Below are 19,985 nucleotides of genomic sequence, written 5' to 3' on the forward strand. Positions count from 1 at the left end.
GCCACGATATGGAAGCAGCCCAAGTATCCAATGATAGATGAATGAATAAAGAAGATGTGGTGCCCACACACATACACACACACACACACACACACACACTCATGATGGAATATTATTCAGCCATAAAAAGTGAAATCTTGCCATTTGCAATGACATGGATGGAGCTAGAGGGTATAATACTAAGTGAAATGTCAGTCAGAGAAAGACAAATACCATATGATTTCACTCATATGTACAACTTAAGAAACAAAATAAACAAAGGGAAAAAAAGAGAGAGACAAACCAAGAAACGGACTCTTAGCTCTAGAGAACAAACTGATGGCTACCAGAGGGGAGGTGGGTGGGGGGTGGGGGAAATAGGGATGGGGGTTACGCAGTGCACTTGTCGTGATGAGGACTAGGTGATGCATGGAATTGTTGAATCACTACACTGTGCACCTGAAACTAATATCATACTTCCTGTTAACTAACTGGAATTAAAATGAAAACTTTTATAAATTAAATATTATCACATCACTCTTGCCAACCAGTCAATGTTTCCCCAAATTCAACTTATAAGGAATTACTTGGTGCCGGAGCTCACAGCCCTTCCCTTTCCTCCCCCTGCCCTCCGACATCCATGTCCTCCTGTAGCTCAGAGCCATCAACCAACGCACAGTCTTGACTATGGATGTGAGGGCACTGGTTAGTCTAATCCAGGACCCAGTCCCAACTTGACCTTACATTTGTATTCTGATCACTGGTGTTTACTCTGCTTCTGAACCAACTTTCACCGTTTTTAGGCTTTTGATTAACCAGATTCCTTGGCCCAAGTTTTTGTTCCCTTCTTGATAGCTGAGGATACTTGGGGATTTGTTTTAATCATGTATGGTAAGAAAAGCAGACACAGAAGTCATGAAGGAAGGGGTCTTGTGTCCTCACAGACCCCTGGCTGCCACAGCTGACCACACAGGAAAGCGCCGCTGTCACGGAGCCAAGGAAGCGAGGAGGAAAGCTTGGACAAGAGCCTTGATTGTGGCTTCTGAGGGCAAGAACTAGGGAGGCAGGGTCAGCCAGTTTAGGACTGGCTAGTTGGAGTAACTGCTGCGGGCTCTAGGGTACAGTGGCTGTCCTAAATCGTCCGGCACCACCTGGCCCTCAGGTGGTAAGCACAGGGTGGGCAGTGGCCTGGAGTAGAAGAGCTTGGTAAAGGAATCCGTTGGGGGAAATGGACTCTGAATTCATTGGTTTGCATGAGAAAATCATGCTCAAGGTCACAGACTTGTCCTCTATCTCTAGGAATTAGCTAATTCTGGGAAGGGCCATCTCTCCAGGGTCAGTAAGGCCCCAGATGTCAAAGCATAAAATACAGAAACTAGAAAACACCGTTATTATAACAACCCATCTAGCTCTACCTTGGGTGTGCCTTGCTCCTGCTGGCATTCTTCCTACCTGCCTGGACAGCAGTCATATCTACGCGACATCAGCACAATCTAGAGATTGAAAGGTGTGGTCCTGCCAGGAGGATGAGCACAGAGTAATACAGAGAACTGCTGAATCATTTCACTGCACACCTGAAACTAACATAACACTGTATGTTAGGTATGCCTGAATAAAAAAAAATAACAATGAAGTCCTTCCTACTCTTGGCTCAAAAAAAAAGACATGGTTCTGAAATCAGATACACCTGGATTAAAATACCTTGCTGCTCCACCAATGATTAATTCTGCAACCATAGATAAGTCACTGAACATCCCTGAACCTCATTTTCTCATCTGTACAATGAAGATGATAATGGTACCTACTTAATGCAAGTACTTACATAATAAAGCACTTAGCCTAAAGCAAAGTAAGCAATTAAAATGTGGCAACAATAATTACTATTTCTCCACCCTCTGATTTCCCCCAAAGTGCACTGCATATAATTGATATGTAGTAGATACTCAATAAATATATGTTGAAGTTCACTAAACCAACAAAGAAATGAATGAAAAAAATCAATGAATAATCTTTGACTAATTGTAGAAATGCAACTTTATTTTTAAGAATAATTGGCAGTCCCCCCTCAAAAATAAAAAGAATAATTGGCAGCCCAGAACTTAGAAATAAAGCCTGGATTTGAAGTTTCGTTTTATCATTTAAACCCATATGTCTCTCTAAGTCAGGACGGTAGGCTCTCCAACATCCATCCCCCCTTTTCCCCGCTGGGAGAGCCTTGATTTTGTTCTATCCACCTGTGATTCATGGTATGGCTATTCTAGCCCCATATTTAGGGACAAATCCTGGAGGTCCCATTCCTGTTGCCACTGATGGGCTTAGGGATGGGAACGTGACCCTTTCTGCTCTAAATATTGTCCTTCTGGCCAGGAAATTCTGCTTGAACTACAGCAGCCTCCTTGCAACAAATAGCAGGGAGGCAGCCTCGGGGCCAAGTCAACAAGTTTAAGGAGACAGGGTAAAAAGTGTGAAAAAATACCTGGGTCCTCCGTAAAAGAATAGTAGCTACCTTCAATGAATCCTTACTCTATGTTGGACATTAACTCATACGATCCTCCATACTAATCCCAGGGAGGAACGTTTTTATCATTGTTGTACAGATTGAGAAACCGAGGCCTTAAGAATATTTGTAATCTGTGCAAGGTCACACAGCAATACGAGGTAGAGTGAGGATTTAACCCCACAGCTGGGCTCCAAAACTTTGCTTCTTTGCTTCTTTGCTTTACTGGATTTCCAAAATGCTCTCAAGACAGAATCAACCAATTCTCTCTGGACTTGTTACATGATTTTAAATGTCTTACGATTCAGCCAATTTGAATTGCGAGTTTTAGTAAAAGCAGCTGATAGGATCCTAATAAATATACTCAGATTTTTTCATCTGTAAAATGGGGATACTTCTCCAAGCCTCAGGCTGTGGCTGTTAACAAGGAGCTCGATAAATGATCTTGTGACTCTCTAACCACTGCCGGTCGCTGCATCTGTGACCATTGTTTTCCATCCGTTTACCGAACTTCTTCCAAGACTCCAGCCCAGCTCAGGCGCTTTGTGTGCGCTAAGATCTCCACCTAGGCTGTGTACATGCTCCCAGAAGTGATCAGGCATGCCTCACGTATGAAACCCAGCTCATTACTAGGCCAAGTTCTTACGCTGATAGATCTTTATTATAACGCACATTCTTGATTTTAGATTTTATTTTTCTCTTCTAAGGTAATTTTTTGCTCTCTCTGTAATTAGCTCCAAAAGCATGTAGAGAACAGCTCAGTGGATTATCACATGCTAAATCAGCTTAAATGAAAATGAGTTACATTCTCAGCTTGCTTTCAGGACATATTAACCAAAAGTCATAATTTATAGCTGTCATAGGAAAATAATGATAAAGTCATGAATACAAAATTAAAAATACCAATTTTAGGAGAGCTTCCTCAAATGGGTTGAAGCACTGGCTAAAAAAAAAAATCTTGATCTGTGCCAAATCCTTGGGAATTTAAAAAAAAAAAAAAAAAGGGTTTCCTGATGGTTTAAGGGGGAAAACTTAAGCATTTTGAAAGCTTTTTATGATATATTATGTCCTGTTTTAAAGGAAAATGCTCATTACTCGAAGAAGTTGTTGAGCCGAATGTGTATTTTGCATATTTTCCAAATGCCTCCTTGTCATTCCTGATTCTTGAAACTCTCTGTAGAAGCTGAATTATATATTCATTGCATTTCTAAAATCCAACTTTCCTTCCTCTTCCATTCTGTATCAAAAGGCTTCTCACCGCCAATGTAAATTTAAATCTGTATAGTACTTTATAGTTTACAAAGTGCTTTCACTGGCATTTCCTTAACCTCCAACAATTCCAAAAAGGAAGACAAGACACATATTCTTATCCAAATTGTCCAATAAATTAATAAATTTATTTGTGCTTGTTTTCTTTCATTCTTTCATTTCTTCAGCCAACATTTACTTGATAGCCATTATGACAAGACACTATTGGAGGCACTGAAGACGCAGAAGGAGACAAAATAGTCACTATCTTCAGAAAAATTACATGTTGACAGGTAAGCCACACAACAGATTAATAAATAAGTCCAGGAAGAAGCCTAGATTCAAAGTGGTCACTTAATCACAAATCCAGATGCCTCCCCGGTCCAAATAAGCTGACACAAAAGTTCTCTCTGCCATGAATTTTGGCAGTTTGATTTCTTGGACTCTAATCTCTTTGGGTTGCCACAAGGTCTCACATTTTTCCTACTCCTCTGAAGAATTTCAGTGGACACCTGTCAAAGCAGCATTTAATAACCAATGCATTCAAAGCACTGTTACAGATAGTTAGGAAAATTATTCCTCATCCCCCACCCAAAACAAAAGAACTGTGGATTTAAAAATTAGCTTAAAAAAGAAACACATGGGGCACCTGGGTGGCTCAGTGGGTTAAAGCCTCTTAGGCTCAGGTCTCAGGTCGTGATCCCAGGGTCCTGGGATCGAGCCCCGCATCAGGCTCTCTGCACACCTAGAAATGTGTGTGTACATTAATTCATATGGTTGGCATTGCTGACTGTTGGAGGAAGTCTTCTAATGGACATGACCCCTGGTTGACCAGGCACCAGCTGGGCCCAGGCTATCAGAGGATCTCCCCACTGCCCCTCTGCCCTGGAATGCACTTTCTGCCTACATCCCCATGCTAAGAGCTGTCTGGAGGACACAGCCTTGAGATAGGAAGTGTGTTGAGACTGCTTGGACTGAATTCAGTTAAGGTCTCTATATGAGAATCTGGCAGGCAGGTGCACGGAGCTCCCAAGACAAGCTTCATAGGTAAATTCCCTTGCTTACCCAACCTCCCCCTTACCAGTCTGGAGCAGCTATCTCTTCCTTCAGTCTTTCTTTGCCCTCCACGTACATGGGTGTTTTCAGATTTCACCCAGAAAGCAAGCTCCCAAGGTCTCAAACCAACACTAGCCCTAAACAGGAAAGTTTTTAATTCCTGTTTTGTGAATTAAAAAAAAAAAAAAAATGAGGTCTAGAGAGCCTACACAGTTCATGCCACGTCATATAATAGTAAGCAATAGTCAGGATTTGAACCCCTAATTGGGTTTCAGAACATAGGTTCTTTGCCTGTTTATTTTATTAGATCTAGAAAATGCTACTGGGGCAGAATCTGCCAATGCGAAGGCCTTCTTGTACCTGGAAAAATACATTCACACAAAATTTTAAAGTACAAATTAATATCCTGCAAGAGTCTACTCATCCAGTCATTAGCAGTTATCTAACTACGTAGGCTTTGCACATTTCAAATGACCCCCCCTCGCCTGTTTGCAACCTCACGGCACTCACTAGTAGGTTAACTTGCTGCATATATTATTAGTAATTCATGGCTTATTTTTGAAGGTGCAGGGACAGCACCACTATACACCTAATACAATGAATATCTTATTAGGAAGAAATTAACAAATGAATTGTCGCCGATCGATAGTTGTTCAAGAGAAAATTACAGTGATAGTAAAGCCTAAATAATTTATACACAATATTGATTTTTTCATTACATTAATTATTCTTTATAGCACACATAGGGAACTTGGAGAATAAAACTTTCAAAGCAAAGAAATTTATCTGCGGTGGTGCTGTAGGCTTAAGTCTGAATTTAAAAGACAAAGCATGGGCCATGAGAGCTGACAAATATTTTCAGATTAAATACACATCAGATAATAAATTTGACAGCTCCAATGTACCCGAGTTCCTTCATGCTGCCTGGCGTTTTTATGCACAATACTTTTGATATTTATTTATCAAGATAAGTATTGATAGAACTGCTTCTTAATAGAAACATTAGAAATAGAACTACCCATTAATTCACCTCTTTCATCGAGTGTTTGGAAGGCAGAATGACAAACTCGATAAAGCTATGCGGGAAAGACAAACTTCTCTAACACCTCTCCTGAAATCTTCGAGTCAACTGGACTTAAATTCAGTTGGAGTGTAGGCTCCTTAGAGCTCATACCTTCCACAGCCAACAGGATACAATTCCTAAGGCAATTTTATCATGCAAGTAACTTTCATCCAGCTCGAGGGCCTGAAGACGATCCTTGTGTCCCAGAGGGAAAAAAAAAAAAAAAAAGAGTGTTGCGTGGTAGGGGGAGCTGTGGAAAAAGAGGATAGAGGTGGGTAACTTTTTCCAACCCCTCTTAGGGATGGAAGAAATGAACTTGGGGAGGGATGCCTAAGTGGCTCAGTCAGTTCAGCGACTGACTTCTGCTCAGGTCATGATCTCAGGGTCATGACCTCAGTGTCACGAGATCAAGCCCCACATCAAGCCCGATCACGGGCGCCAAGCTCAACAGAGAATCTGCATCTCCCTCTTCCTCTGCCCTTCACCCCACCCAGGCACTCACACTTTTTCTCTCTCTCTCAAAATAAAAAAACAAAATCTTTTTAAAAAATAAAAAGCTTTAAAAAAAGAAATGAACACATATGAACCAAGCTCAAAAAATGTCCTCGGAACAGATACTGCGCTGAATGTCATTTTTGTCACCTACAAATGCACACACTGAATAGTGTTTGACTCATGACATTTTGACTCTTGGAATGAGAGCAGTGACTTGATGGTACTTACTTGAATTTTCTCACATATCAACTTCCACTGTGTTTCAGTATCTAATGCTAGGAGTTTCCACGTGTCTGTTTTGCGGAGAGTTGCACCTATGCATAATACCGAGCATATCATATCTCCCCCAAGACAAATATGGAAATAGTGTTTCAAAAGTCTTAAATATAAAACCAAAAGCATTAAAATAGTTTCAAATTAAAATTTAAAATTCAAGTACAATTTTTCTCCTTTCCTCACCTTTTACCTTCAGAGACTGAAAGCCACCTTCATATTCCTTTTAACGATCTTTATATTCTTAGAAGAAAACCTAAGCAACAGGAAGCAGCTCATCTCACCAGCATGCTTTTGCAAACTGCAGCCAGTTTTGTAAACTATTCTGCCCTGCCTTAACTAATACTGCTGTAGGACTTCAAAGCTATAAAATATTGCATGCATGGGGGGGCCGGTGGCTCAGTCGGTGAAGCAACCATCTTTGGCTCAGGTCATGATCCCAGGGTCCTGGGATTGAGTCCCGTATTGGGCTCTCTGCTCAGTGGGGAGCCTGCTTCTCCTTCTCCCTCTGCTGTTCTGCCTACTTGTGCTCTCTCGCTCTGTCAAATAAACAAATAAAATCTTTTAAAATAAAATAAAATATCACATGCAGATATAATATAAAATGTGGGTTGTCCACTATATGTCATCATACAGATATAACTGCCCAGACATGTCGTCATTACCAGCCGATTCTGGGGGTACACTGGGGACAAAACCCAAACTCAGCATCATCCCTACTATTCGGTGGCAAGTCCCTTGCCTGTGGTGACTGCTCCTCTGAATGTCCTTTGCTGCCTTTACCATTCTTTAGGTGGAGACCAATGGTCCATACAGAAAGCATGTGGTTCAGGTACTGAAAGATATTTCTACTTGGTCTCGTTTGTTGAACTGAGTGGGACATTCCTGAGATGGATTAGAAGAAATTTCAAGCTATTTAAAGGCACAGTGCAAGTTATTCTCCATTTTTATCCCACTCACCCACTCCAAACCCAAATCCATTCTCTGCCTTGCTCGGCCTCGGGAGAGCACATGCGTTGGATCATGGAGCTCTCCAGCTGTTTAGCTACACAGTTCCAGCCAGGGGAAGACAATGGAAGGAGACAGACACGTGGAGAAAGTGATCAAGAGATTGGTCAAGAGATTTCCTCCCCATCCGACCTCTCTGCCTCAATTCTATATTTGGGGGGTTGGGGGGTGGGAAGAGGAGGGTGCTCGGCTGTTCTCTGCCCGCAGTTTCTATGAGGCAGCCCTTCCTACCTTGGAGGCTGTCACTTAGGTCAGGCCCCAGCCGACAAGGGATGCTGACAACAGGCTCAGAGAAGGTAACAGTTTCCCTCCGTTAAGGAGCCTCAGGTCCAGTGTGGGCCCTTAACCAGTCCACAGATCTGTAATAGCCCTGCACCATCCCAGAGTGCGCCTCTGTTTGCTGCCAGGCCGCTGACTAATACTGCTCCCGGGGACACAGAAGAAGAACGTGTAAGCAAATAAAAGAACCCCAGCAGCATTCAAGCACACCGGCCCTCCAAGGCCGACAGCCGCCCAGATAGCCGATGACTCCCCATGAATGCACTAATGAGACAAACCAGTGCTTGCGAGATAAAGTGCTGACCTCCACTTTCAATATTCATTCGGATTTCAGGTTTTTAGGATTTCATTCTTCACCTTGACTACTTTTGTCCTGCTTCTCTCCCTCCTCGGCAGCATCCTGCTAATTTACACTCTGCGTGATCAGCGGCTGGTCTGTCTTCCCAGGGCATGACCCCTTGTTTTTCACAGTCCTCGAGAGATCTTTCCTTCAGGCTTGCACACCCAGGTCAAGTCACCACCTAGGTATGCTTAAAATCACATGCACCCTTCTCTCTAGGTCTATGTTTTCACTTTGTAAGCAAACCTATAAAATTCTACAAGTTCATAATTAAGAGTCCACAAAATATGGAAGCTATCATCCAGGTTTGTTGTCATCTCTCCATAACCTTGATTCCTTCATAAGAAATACGCTACAAAAGCTAATAGAAGGGGTGCCTGGGTGGCTCAGTGGGTTGAAGCCTCTGCCTTCAGCTCGGGTCATGATCCTGGGGTCCTTGGATCGAGCCCTGCATTGGGCTCTCTGCTCGGCGGGAAGCCTGCTTCCCCCTCTCTCTCTGCCTGCCTCTGCCTCTGAGTTCTGTCAAATAAATAAATAAAATCTTAAAAAAAAAAAAAAAAGCTAACAAAAATCTGGAGGACTGCAAGGAGATTAGCATTTCTACCCTCTTATGTCTATTAAGAAACTGGAATACAGGAGTAACCATGAACACACGGTGTTAAATGCAAGGTTGTGACAACAAATGGCACAGTACTTACCAAGAAAAGCACGGTAAGATATTAATAATTGCAACGCACTGCAAATATTTATGTGCCCACAGGCAACTAATTCAATTTCACTGCAGGATTGCTCCATTTATGAATTTAATTGTGTGTGTTTTAAACATTTCTGCTGCTGTTTCATTAATTTCCCATAAAAAAAATAACATGATATGCCGGAGAAAGAAAGCAAGTTTCCAGTCAACAGCATTCATTAAGTGCCCACTGAGTGTCCACGGTGACTTACGAATTAACGTTCACTTTTACCATTTATGGCTTCTCTTTTGCATCACTTGGGATAAGAAGTTCCAGCTTCAAAAAGCATGGTTCAGGTTGCCTCTTGTCGTTTTATTTTTACACATAACAGCATAGATGTGTAACACAAGCCCCGTGAGAACAGAATAATGGTTAACACTCACACGGGTCAGCCTCTGTGCATTCTTAGCCCTCACCAGGCATAGTACCACTATTCCTATTTTCCAGAGAAAGAAATCAAAGTACAGAACAGGTAACTGACTTCTTCAGGGTTACATGGGAGTAAGAGCTTGAGCCAGGGAGATGGGTGGGGGATGGGCCAGATGGGGGATGGGCCGTAAGGAAGGCACTTGGGATGAGCACTGCGTGTCGTCTGTAAGTGACAAATCACGGAATTCTACTGCTGAAAGTCATACTACGCTATATGTTAACTAACTTGAATTTAATTTTTTTAAAAAAAGACATATATTCTAAGCTTAAACAAAAAATCCAGCTCATTTGACATCACAGCCCATGCTGCTGAACGTCAGCCAAACGACACTCACAAACTGGGCATCAGCACAATTTCCAGTGATTTTCAGTGGCTGATAAATTTGTCATTGATTTCTTCCAATTTCCCTTGAGAGCTTTTTTCCTAATTCAGGGTCTCTCCAATGCTCTTCAATAACACAATTTCCAGTCACAACCACCTCAGCCATCTGACGTCAGCTAGTAGTAATCCAAGCCATGTTGTTTAGATTTTTCTCAGCCTCCCAATCTATATCAAAGAGCCACGCTCTCTGCTTAGGCTGATTTTTTTTTCCCCCGAAAATGAGAATGAATGAGATTAACCTTGTTCCCAAAGGAATGCCTGACTTGTAGCACGCTGTCTCATAGGAGAAACCTTCTAGAACGGTCTAATAACCCGTGGTCTCTGTCCTGACTTTTACTACTCCTCTAGAGAATCAGGGCAGTTGACCTCTTGCTAATTATGAAAGGCAATTACTAATAATTTGAATTTTCACCTGAAATAAGAGAGTCATGACATAAAACATTGGATCATTCCATAAAGAACCACAATCTGGCTAAGTTATGCTGATATTTTTAGAAGGTAATCTAGAATAGATGACAGATTGTTAGCTGACATGTGTCAAGCATTTTTTAATAGGTCAGTCTCTGTGCTTGGGAACTTTACATGGGTTTTACTGAGCAAGTGTATGTGCTAGAAGAGATATAAACAAATAATACCGTTCCAAGTTTACTGTCCACTATACTTCCCAACACATAGTTAACTGATTAACTGTAATTAAAATAAAGTTATATTAGCCAATGAAAATCAGAGAATTTATATATGATACCCATAATTTAACAAACTAAAAAACAAGATAATAGATTACCAGAAAATATTAATTTGAGTTCCCCATTTAATTGTTTTCATACTAAACCTATTTCTTGGCCCAATAATGTATTTCATGAGTCTTAAAATCACATTAAAATTTGGCAGTCTCAATTAAACCTGTTTAATTCATTATCAAACGTAAGTAACTTTCAAATACCATAAGCTTCTGATTGTCCTTAGTAAAATGAGATGATAATAATTAGCTTTGGGGAATAATAATGTAAGAGTCTAAGATTAAGCCAGTCCACATTGTTAGAGGCTAAATTTTACCTAGTTTCTGGTTATTACATGAGCATTTGTATTTCTCTAAAAAATCAAACCTTGTCAACATCCCAAGGTAACCAGCAAGAAAAAGGCAGAAAAATAAATGATCAATCTCAATTTACTGGTTCCAGTTTTATCTTTACAACTCAAAAAAAAAGGAATGGATTTAATTCAACCTCCTTCTGATTTATAGCAAATATTGGCGGTTTGGACCAGAAGCGACACTTCCCGAGACTCTGTAATGAACATGTAAGTGAATATGGCATTTAGAGAGAACAATCTCTTATCTCCTTAGTTTCACACAGCACACAAACCTGATGGTGAAAATTAACCTTCTCCGCAGTTCAACATTTCTAATTAGAAGAGACATCAAAAAGATGATGCTTTAGAAAGCAATATGGGCCATAATATTCTAGACAGTCTGAAACAGAACTCTGCAGCCTCCTTATGTGTTTAAGCCTGCTGTCCACAGAAAAAAGCAGTACCCAGATGATGTTTCAAAGTGTTGATGGCTTTTGGTGGTAAGTTATGTTATATTTTCTCTTCTTGCCCTTTTATACACGGACCTATCCGTTGCTTTTGGTCCTAAATTAATACAAGCATCTTAACCATCAGACCATGTTCTACCAAAAGCTTGCTTGGTAGAAAGATCTACAAATGTCTGAGAAATGAGTAGTCCATTTGCAATCCTTTTGGGGTTTTTTTTTCCTCTTGCTTTTTTCTCTGCATGGGGCAGGGAAGAGGCAAAAAAATATACTCTGAATTCAGCTTAGATTAGAACACAGAACCTTAAAACAGAAGGCCATGCAAGCTCAGCCCTTCCTGGGGAGGAACCACTTTCACAATACCAGCAGTTGATCAGCCATATTTGAAGTTTTCACTTCTAAGGAGCAGGCCACCTCACAAAAGAGTTCATTCTCATTTTAGACAGCTACAAATGTTTCTAAGGATGTTATTTGTTCGGAGTGTCTGGGTGGCTCAGTGGGTTAAGCCTCTGCCTTCAGCTCAGATCCTGACCCCATGGTCCTGGGATTGAGCCCCGCTTCGGGCTCTCCGCTCAACCAGGAGTCTGCTTCTCCCTCTCACTCTCCCTCTATGATCTCTCTCACTTTTGCTTTCTCTCAAATATATAAGTAAAATCTTAAAAAAAAAAAAACTTTATAAAAATATTTTATATATTTATTTGAGAGAAAGAGAGAACACAAGTAGGGGAAGGGTCAGCAGGACAAGCAGACTCTCCACTGAACAAGGAGTCAACGTAGGGCTCAATCCCAGGACCCTGGGATCATGACCTAAGCCAAAGGGAGACCCTTAGCTGGCTGAGCCACTCAGGCGTCCTAGACAGCTACAAGTTCTAAGAAGGTTCTGAAACCTTATCCTACCACTGGGATCCCACCTATGCTAGCTCTATCCTTTGGAGAAATGCAGAGCAAGCTTCCTCCATTTTCCACACCTTCCTCCTCTGACTACTGGAAGACAATTTTTGCATCTCCTTAATTTTTCCATCTCCATATTAAGTACTTCCAGTTCCTTCAAATTATTCCTCATATGACATGGTTTCCAGCTGTTTCAAGTAAACTGGGGCTACAGCTTGACTTAAAAATGTTCCTACATACAAGAACACAAAAGGGAGATCTAAAAGTTTGTTTCTTTTTTGTTCACTTACACCTGTAATTGACACAAGTGGAAAGACTATCCAGAACCCCATGGTCTTTGTGGGAGCTGTATCTGTGTGAGGTCCCCTTCTTATCATCACACACATACATACACACACACCCCAGTCCCACTATGGTACGGTGATATCAGGTGGGTCTGAAAACCTCATCGCCCTGCCCATATGGACGGACAGAAAGAACAGTCACAAGTTCCCAGCTGGACTAATCAGTCATTCCCCAGGATTTTAAATTGGAACATGGAGGAAGCTTGCTATTCCCTTGGCCTGTGGAGCTATTAGATATGATATTATAAAGATTTTATTATATTTATAAATTTTTTTAATTTTTAAAATTATATTTATTATATAATTTTTAAAATTATTTTTAAATACATAATATATAACACATATTATATATCACATATAAATAAAATATATTAAATATAAAGTATAAAATATAAATTTTTAAAATTATATTTATTATATAATTTATTTTATTTTATTTATTATATAAAGATATTACTAGATTAGATATTAGCTCTTTACCCCTTTCATGGAATTAGCCAATCTGACGAGTTCAATATCCAAAGGAGTATAGGGAGGAAGACCCCAGGCCTCCAATTCCAGCCATTCTTAGAACCAACTCTACTGCTATGTTTCCTATGGTCTGGTTATGAAGTCAATAATTCCCCCTTGGCTGACTTGAGTTAATTTTGTATCATTTGTAACACAGAAGGCCCTACCTACTACAATATTCATAAGATTCCAACTAGTCTAAAAGAACAAACAGAAAGCAGGTCATAAAAGGGAAAAATCACTACCCCACCCTACAAGAGGTATAAATGGAACCTCCTTCCAGCAATGCGGCACCTGGGTGGCTTAGTTAGTTAAGTGGCCAACTCTTGGTTTTTGGCTCAGGTCATGATCTCTCATGGGTCATGGGATTGAGCCCTGCCTGGGGCTCCGCATTCAGCTTGGAGTGTACTAGAAATTCTCTCCTTCTGCCCCTCCCCACACACACGCTCTCACTCTCTCTTTCACACTCTCTCAAATAAATAAATCTTTAAAAAAAAAGAAAGAAAGAAAGAAAAAGAATCTCTTTCTACCGTTATTGAAGAAGGAGGGTCCTACTCACCTACCAAAGAAGATCAAAGTCTTTTTTTCCTAATAGCCTAAGCTCCATAGGACTGACACTATTCAAAACTACATTGCCAGAACTATCACAGCACCTGGCACATACTAAGTGCTTAAAAACTCTCTCCACCTTATTTTCCACAGCAAATAGAAGAAAACAACAGGCAAAACATCAACCAAAACTTATTAGAATGAAGATTCAAGTTCCCTAAAGAAACCTTAGATACATCACTTCACCTCCTTAGAATTAAATTGCCCATTTGCCACATGTATTACAGGGCGTGATCACCCTGTCAGTCTTTTTTAGCCGTGAAAGGCTGTGATCCTTTCCATACTCAACAATCGTAAGGCATAGTCTTTTAAAGACCTGATCGTGCAGATTGAAGAAGGAAACACAGGAATAAAGAAGGCAGCACAAGAATAACAAGAAAGAATAACCTACCAAAAAGATGGTTGTGGGAGGGGGGGTGCGGAGCAAAAGGAAAATAACGAGAAGAAATCAGCGGTAACAGGATCGAAGAGGTCATTCCTATGTGCCACCTTCCGATCGAATCTCTGTGGTCACCAATGGCCTCTGTGCTGCTTCCAAACTGCCAGCCCCAGAGCCTCGTCCCTGCCTGGTCCATACCGTCCTTGTGATGGCTCCTTCCTTGCAACCGTGCATCTCCTTTCAGAGTCGGCTTCCTGCTTCTGCCTTTGGTCCTTGATATTCCCACTTGCTCACACTGTTCCAGACAGGTTGGGTTTTGTTTGCTTGTTCATCACCAACAGAATATATACCCAATTATATTGTGTCCCTGTTTCCCGTCATGTCCCCTGCATTGACTGATGCTCAAATCTCCATAATTTCCCATTTATTTCTGAAGTTTGGTTTCTGTCTCAATACAAGTAATCAGAAAATAGCATCTCTACACAATCAGGTGACCCACTTACAGTGAGCTGTTCTAAGGAACTGACCTCAGATCCTTTCATGAAAGAAGGCCTTGACTCGGGAAAAGTATTATTAACAACTAATGTTAACTATTATTATATGTCTGCATCTAAGTACTGCGTACCAGCACGTTACGCTATACGCAGACAACTGTGCTAAGCATTTTGCTCACCTTTGTTCATTCAGTTCTCACAACACCTCTGTAAGAGAAGTACTACGGAGGCTTTAAAGATAAAGAATCTGAGGTTCCGAAGGAGTAAGATACTCCTGGTTACACGGCTAGTAAGGGCCACTCTCGGTTACACACAAGAGCCATAGCCATCTGAATCCAGAATCCTCGCTCCTGCTCATTACATGACTTAAAAAGGCATTAATCCCTGTGAGAAATGGAGAGGGGGATCCTCAAGGGGGCCCAAAGCAAAGAGACTAGGGAACTAAAATCAACATGATCTACTTCTCCATTTTGCTTAGAGTCAGCCCTATTTGAAGAACCTTGTTCCCATTATGTAGCAATAGATTATCTGCCATTTTGCATTGTGGAAGCGTACCCTCCATTATCCAGGCTAATCTGGTTGACTGTAGAATGCTGTACTCAGGCATTCCAATGACAGACCACTAATTCAATCTTCTCTGTGAGAAAGATGCTACTGGACATTCCTTCAACTTTTTCCCTATAACTTTCGATGTTGGGTACGTCGCATAACCCACAATTCCTTCCTACAACATCTAGAGCCAAAGAAGTAATTTAGGATACCAAGAAGGGGGAGATAAGGTGAAGAAGAAAAGGAATTATAATGTGGTAACCGGACCCCCCCAAAAAAAAACCTACCATGAAAATTAAAAAATTAAAATAAAAAAAAAAAAAACAGTGAAGGGTGATTATCTGATAACTGGTGATTCAGAGAGAAATAAATGTTTATGGTCCATCAGCAAACAGAGAAAATCATTTGACTGTGCTATAGAGACCATATGTTCAGAGAGCCAAGGTGGAATTATCCTACATCACAGAGTAGAGAGATACTGAGTATTTCCTATAGAAGTGAGACCTTACTGCTTAATCCATGTAGGGTCTATAGCAGAAGTAGCATTTCATCACTAAGCAAAAATCTAATTATTTTCCCGTTCCATAATCTCTAGTTTCTCCAAAACTCTTCATCTACCTATTGAGATTTTTATATATATATATTGGTAGAATAAAATGCCCATCCCTACAGTGGAGTCGTTCAATGTTTCTCTGTGATAACCAAACTCTCTAGTTTTACTGAAATGGAAGCTGGGAATCAGAGTAGCAAACTCCTTGGGGTCAGTCAGTAATTAATGCCTACAGGTTGAAATACAAAGGGTACAATTTGGGGTAAAATGCAGCAAAGATTGTCTCTCAATGAAATAACAGTCCCATCTGTTAGGAAGTCTGAAAGTAATAATTAATTGAAAAACTGTTTTAAGCTAAAACAGAGGGGCAGGATTGGAAATTTTTAAAAGTAAAAGGTCCTTAAAATATGCTAAGGAAGGAGCCTAATGCCTTCATTCCATGTCCAACCAGTTTCCTATTCAAACCAATTTCCATTAAACAGGGGAAGAAGCAGGGAGGAGAGAAAGTATTTGAAAAACTGCCAGAGTAAAAAATCCCATAATGAAATTTTGCTCATTCTTGGAGAAATGAAGTAGAATTAGATGCTTCAGTGGTGGTGAATTTCAGGATCTGGGTAGTTTCCAGTAAATGAAGTTTTTCCGTAATGTCAAATGCAAAAGCTATCTGATACCAACATATTGAGCTTGAGTTTTTAAATTCCTATTTCCTTACACCAAATTGTTTGAAACCTCTGAGATAAAAACTTCAATAAACTGGTGTTCCAAGCTTTTAATATTTTAGTCCCTTGAGCAAGCATGTCAGATTAATCTTCAAATTGCAGTGGGCAGAAAGAACATTCAACCAAATTCTTAAGCCCGTGCCTCTCTCAAAGGACGTTAATAATGTAAGCAGTTTCATTGTCTATTAAGATTTCAAACTTTCCTAATTCTCAGCAGTATTACTATTTAGAAGTGGAGGGGGAGAAAAGTATATTAATAATGTAAGCAGTTTCATTGGCTATTAAGATTTCAAACTTTCTTAATTTTCAGCAGTATTACTATTTAAAAGTGGGGGGGGGCACCTATCCTGAAAGGGATTTTACTTATTTTATCTCTGTGTCCACGTAGCACGTTGCTAGGCACACAGTAGGCATTTAACAAGTACCTCTGGAATGTGCTGATTGATTGGTCTGGGCGAGAGTGGAAATCTTGCTGAGAACAGCATGAGTCTAAATCCTGGCATTGCCCAGCAACAAAGACCATCTCTAGAATTAGGGTTATCGAGGTACAGCAGGAATTTGAAAGTGTGTCTTCAAAGACACATCAAGAGGATTGTTTCCTGAGCGGGCGAGAAGCCACCCTAGCTAGAGCCGCTTAAAGAGGGATTAGACTCGTCTCTGGCTTCAGTGTGCCTGAAAACGCCCGTCCTGCCTCTCTATGCCCAGTTCCTCCTGCCTTTTACCCGGTCTGGGTTTCCACTCACACAATTTAGGTACAAGATCCGACCTCGCGAGTCTAACCCAGGCCTCCTCTCCATTGCACGGTGGGAGGGAGGCCACGCAGCCCCGGGCACGAGGAAGAACACACACTACTACTAGTCGGGACGTCTTTGAAGGTGAAAGGGGATATCGGGAAGCGGCGGGAAGGGAGGGGAGGGAGGAGGGACGGAATGAGTTCAAGACCAAGGGGCACCATCCAGAGGTTTCCGACCCCACTCCGAAAGCCCCTGCCCCAACCGCGGAAAGACGCTAGGGAAACCACCCGCACGCTCAGGTTGCGCAGAGCCGCCCCGGGGTCGGGACCCAGGGGAGAGGAGCGGGGAGGTGACGCGAAGCCAGAGGGGGCCGGAGACAGTACCTGGTGTGGCTGTGGTTGCGGGGACAGTCCTTCTTCTCCATGATGGCCGGCACGCAGTTGGTGAGCTCCGTCCAGTCGGCGTGCAGCCCGCAGCTCCAGCCCGTGGAGAAGCGGGAGAAAAGCCACGTCTCCTTCTTGCCCGGCCGGTGGCAGGTGCACTTCTTCTGGCCCGCTTTGCAGCTACACGGCTGCTCCAGCCGGATGTTCTTCACCAGGTGCCGGCCGAACGTGGTGCCCCCGGTCTTCTGGATGTGCAGGAACACGATCACGTCGCGCCCTTTGATATTGAAATCCACGAAGCGGGTCAGGTCCTTCAGGGTGAAGTTAAAGCGCGGCACGAACCGGGGCAGGGAGCCGTTCTCGGGGGCCTCAGGGTCCGGCTCCTCTTCCTCCTCCTCCTCTTCCTCCTCGGGCTCCCCGAGCTCCTCCCTCTCGTCCTCTGGCGCCACGGCCCCCCGAGGCCCCTCGGGCGGCCCCCGGGGTGGCGGGGGCAACTGGGGCCGCCGCTCCCACTCCTCGGGCGGCGCCTGTGCCCGGCGGGCGGGACTCGGGGCGGCCGGCTGGCCGGCCTCCCCCGCGCGGGGCTGCTCCCCGAAGTTGGCGCAGGAGCTGGTGCAGGAGGGGGACACGTACTGGTACATGATGACCACGAAGAGGAGAGTGAGCACGGGCGTCAGCAGCCACTTGTTGAACCTTTCATCCATGGTCCCGCTCTCAGGCCGGCAGGCGAAGCGGCGGCGGCGGCAGCGGCGCGGACTGGCGCCGGCTCGGAAGTTTCGGGGACTCCGGGGCGCGGCTCCGAGCCCGCCGCTCCTCCATGCCCCTGACGCCGAGGCGTGCGGCTGGCTGGCGGCCCCGCGGCGCTCCGGCACTCCCGGGCTGGCAGCGCCGGGGCCTGCGAGCCGAGCGGCGAGGCGGGAGCCGGCGCGCGGGGCTCCGGCTGCGGCGTGGGGCGCCCTGCGCTCCCGGGGGCGCCCGGCTTGGCCGGCTCCCCGCTCCCGCCCGGGCGCGGCGCGCGCTCTCAGGCCACGCGGGGCATCCCGCCGCCTGCGCTCAGGCGCTCAGGCGCTGGGGAGCGCGCCTCGGGTCCTGCTGCACCTGCCCGGGGCAGCCGGGCGGCTGCGGCCGCGAGCGCGGGGGCTGCATGAGGCTCGCCAGGGCGCGGGCCAAGGGCGAAGGCGCGGCCCGGCCCCGCCGCCCCGGGCGGCCGCGGGCACCGCGCCCGGAACGCGCAGCCGGCGCCTTTGCCCTCCGGTCGCCGGGCGCGGGAGCCGCGAGGGCAGACGGCGCCCGCCCGCAAGTTTGCAGAGGAGCCCCCGCGGCGGCTGCGGGCGAGGCGCCTGTGCGGAGCCGCCTCCCAGGGAAGAGTCGCACTGCTGCTCCGGGTCGGTCCGCCCAGGCGCGGGCACGCAGGCACACTCGCACACAGTGGCTGGCACCGCCACAACCCGCCAGCCGGTGTGACAGGAGCCCTGCTACCCGCAGCAAAAACCTGCCCTAGGTACGGAGCATGCGCCAAAGCCTTCCCCAGCCCCGGAGGAGTTTCCAGGGGAGGAGTCCGCTGCTCCGCGGGGCTCGGAGCCGGCAGCTGGGGGTGGGAATCCCTTCAGCCCAGGGCGAGGAGGTATTTGGGAGAGAGGCGAAGGCGGAGCAAGGAGAGAGGCCCCGAGGAGAGCGTGGCCGGCACGGATCCGCGACCTTTAAATCCGCAGCTTTCTCTTTCTGAGATGGACGCAAATCTGGCCGGCCTCTGTGCAGGGGGAGCGCTCGCACACCGCTGGGCAGACTCACCTAGACAGGACTGCACTCGAGCTGGCAGGAGGAATTGGCTCCAGACTGCTTTTAATTTCCACCCAAGACGTTCTAACTGTTGCTCAAGTTTTATTCCGGTCCCTCCTTAACTACAAACTTGGAGTGTTCGACTCTACAATTTTACTCAACCGGCATCCATCGATCAATGATCCATCAGGCACCTGCCACCAGGGCCTTTGTTGAACAGACACTTCATTTCTTCCAGCGCCAGCCCCACCAGCCCCACCAGCCCACAACCATGCAGTATGGAATTCCAATGCAAGAGAGCTTAGGGGAGCACCTCTTAAAATTCATGTTACTAAAACACCTTGAATTCTTAAATGGGCAAGATTCACCGCTTACCCCTCATCTCATGCAGACGATAAGACCTACTTTTACCTCTATTTCATAAGCTAAATAAGCTCTTGTTCATGTGCATATTTTTTAACTTTATTTTTCAAACATCTAAACTTTGCATGTGCACAAGAACCAAATCTTTGTTTAATAACAGTTTCTGTTTTTCAGGTAATGAATGGATGTACCACCAAACAGCGGTAACTGCCCCTTCATGATCCCTCTACTTGCTTGACCCAAGTAGAAAGAGACAGTGTGTTGAAGAGGGAAACAATGCAATTTGATCCCCTTGTCCAGGTCATCGTGCCCCTCCCAGCTACCCTGGTATCCCATGCCTTCAGAGCAGTCAGCCTTCCCACC

At 44.2% G+C, this 19,985-nt stretch overlaps 1 protein-coding gene across 1 annotated transcript; it reads right to left on the bottom strand.

Annotated features, from left to right (window-relative positions):
- Positions 1 to 17,392: 17,392 nt before the first annotated feature.
- LOC123389458 (heparan-sulfate 6-O-sulfotransferase 3-like) lies at positions 17,393 to 19,010 on the bottom strand. The gene has a single exon (XM_045070889.1). The coding sequence runs from the start codon at positions 18,182 to 18,184 to the stop codon at positions 17,393 to 17,395; it is 792 nt and encodes a 263-aa protein (XP_044926824.1). The 5' UTR covers positions 18,185 to 19,010.
- Between the last annotated feature and the right edge of the window lie 975 nt (positions 19,011 to 19,985).

Source organism: Mustela putorius, unplaced genomic scaffold (genome assembly GCF_011764305.1).
Source record: "Mustela putorius furo isolate JIRA1106 unplaced genomic scaffold, ASM1176430v1.1 tig00003974_pilon_pilon_pilon, whole genome shotgun sequence".
Lineage (NCBI taxonomy): Eukaryota > Metazoa > Chordata > Mammalia > Carnivora > Mustelidae > Mustela > Mustela putorius.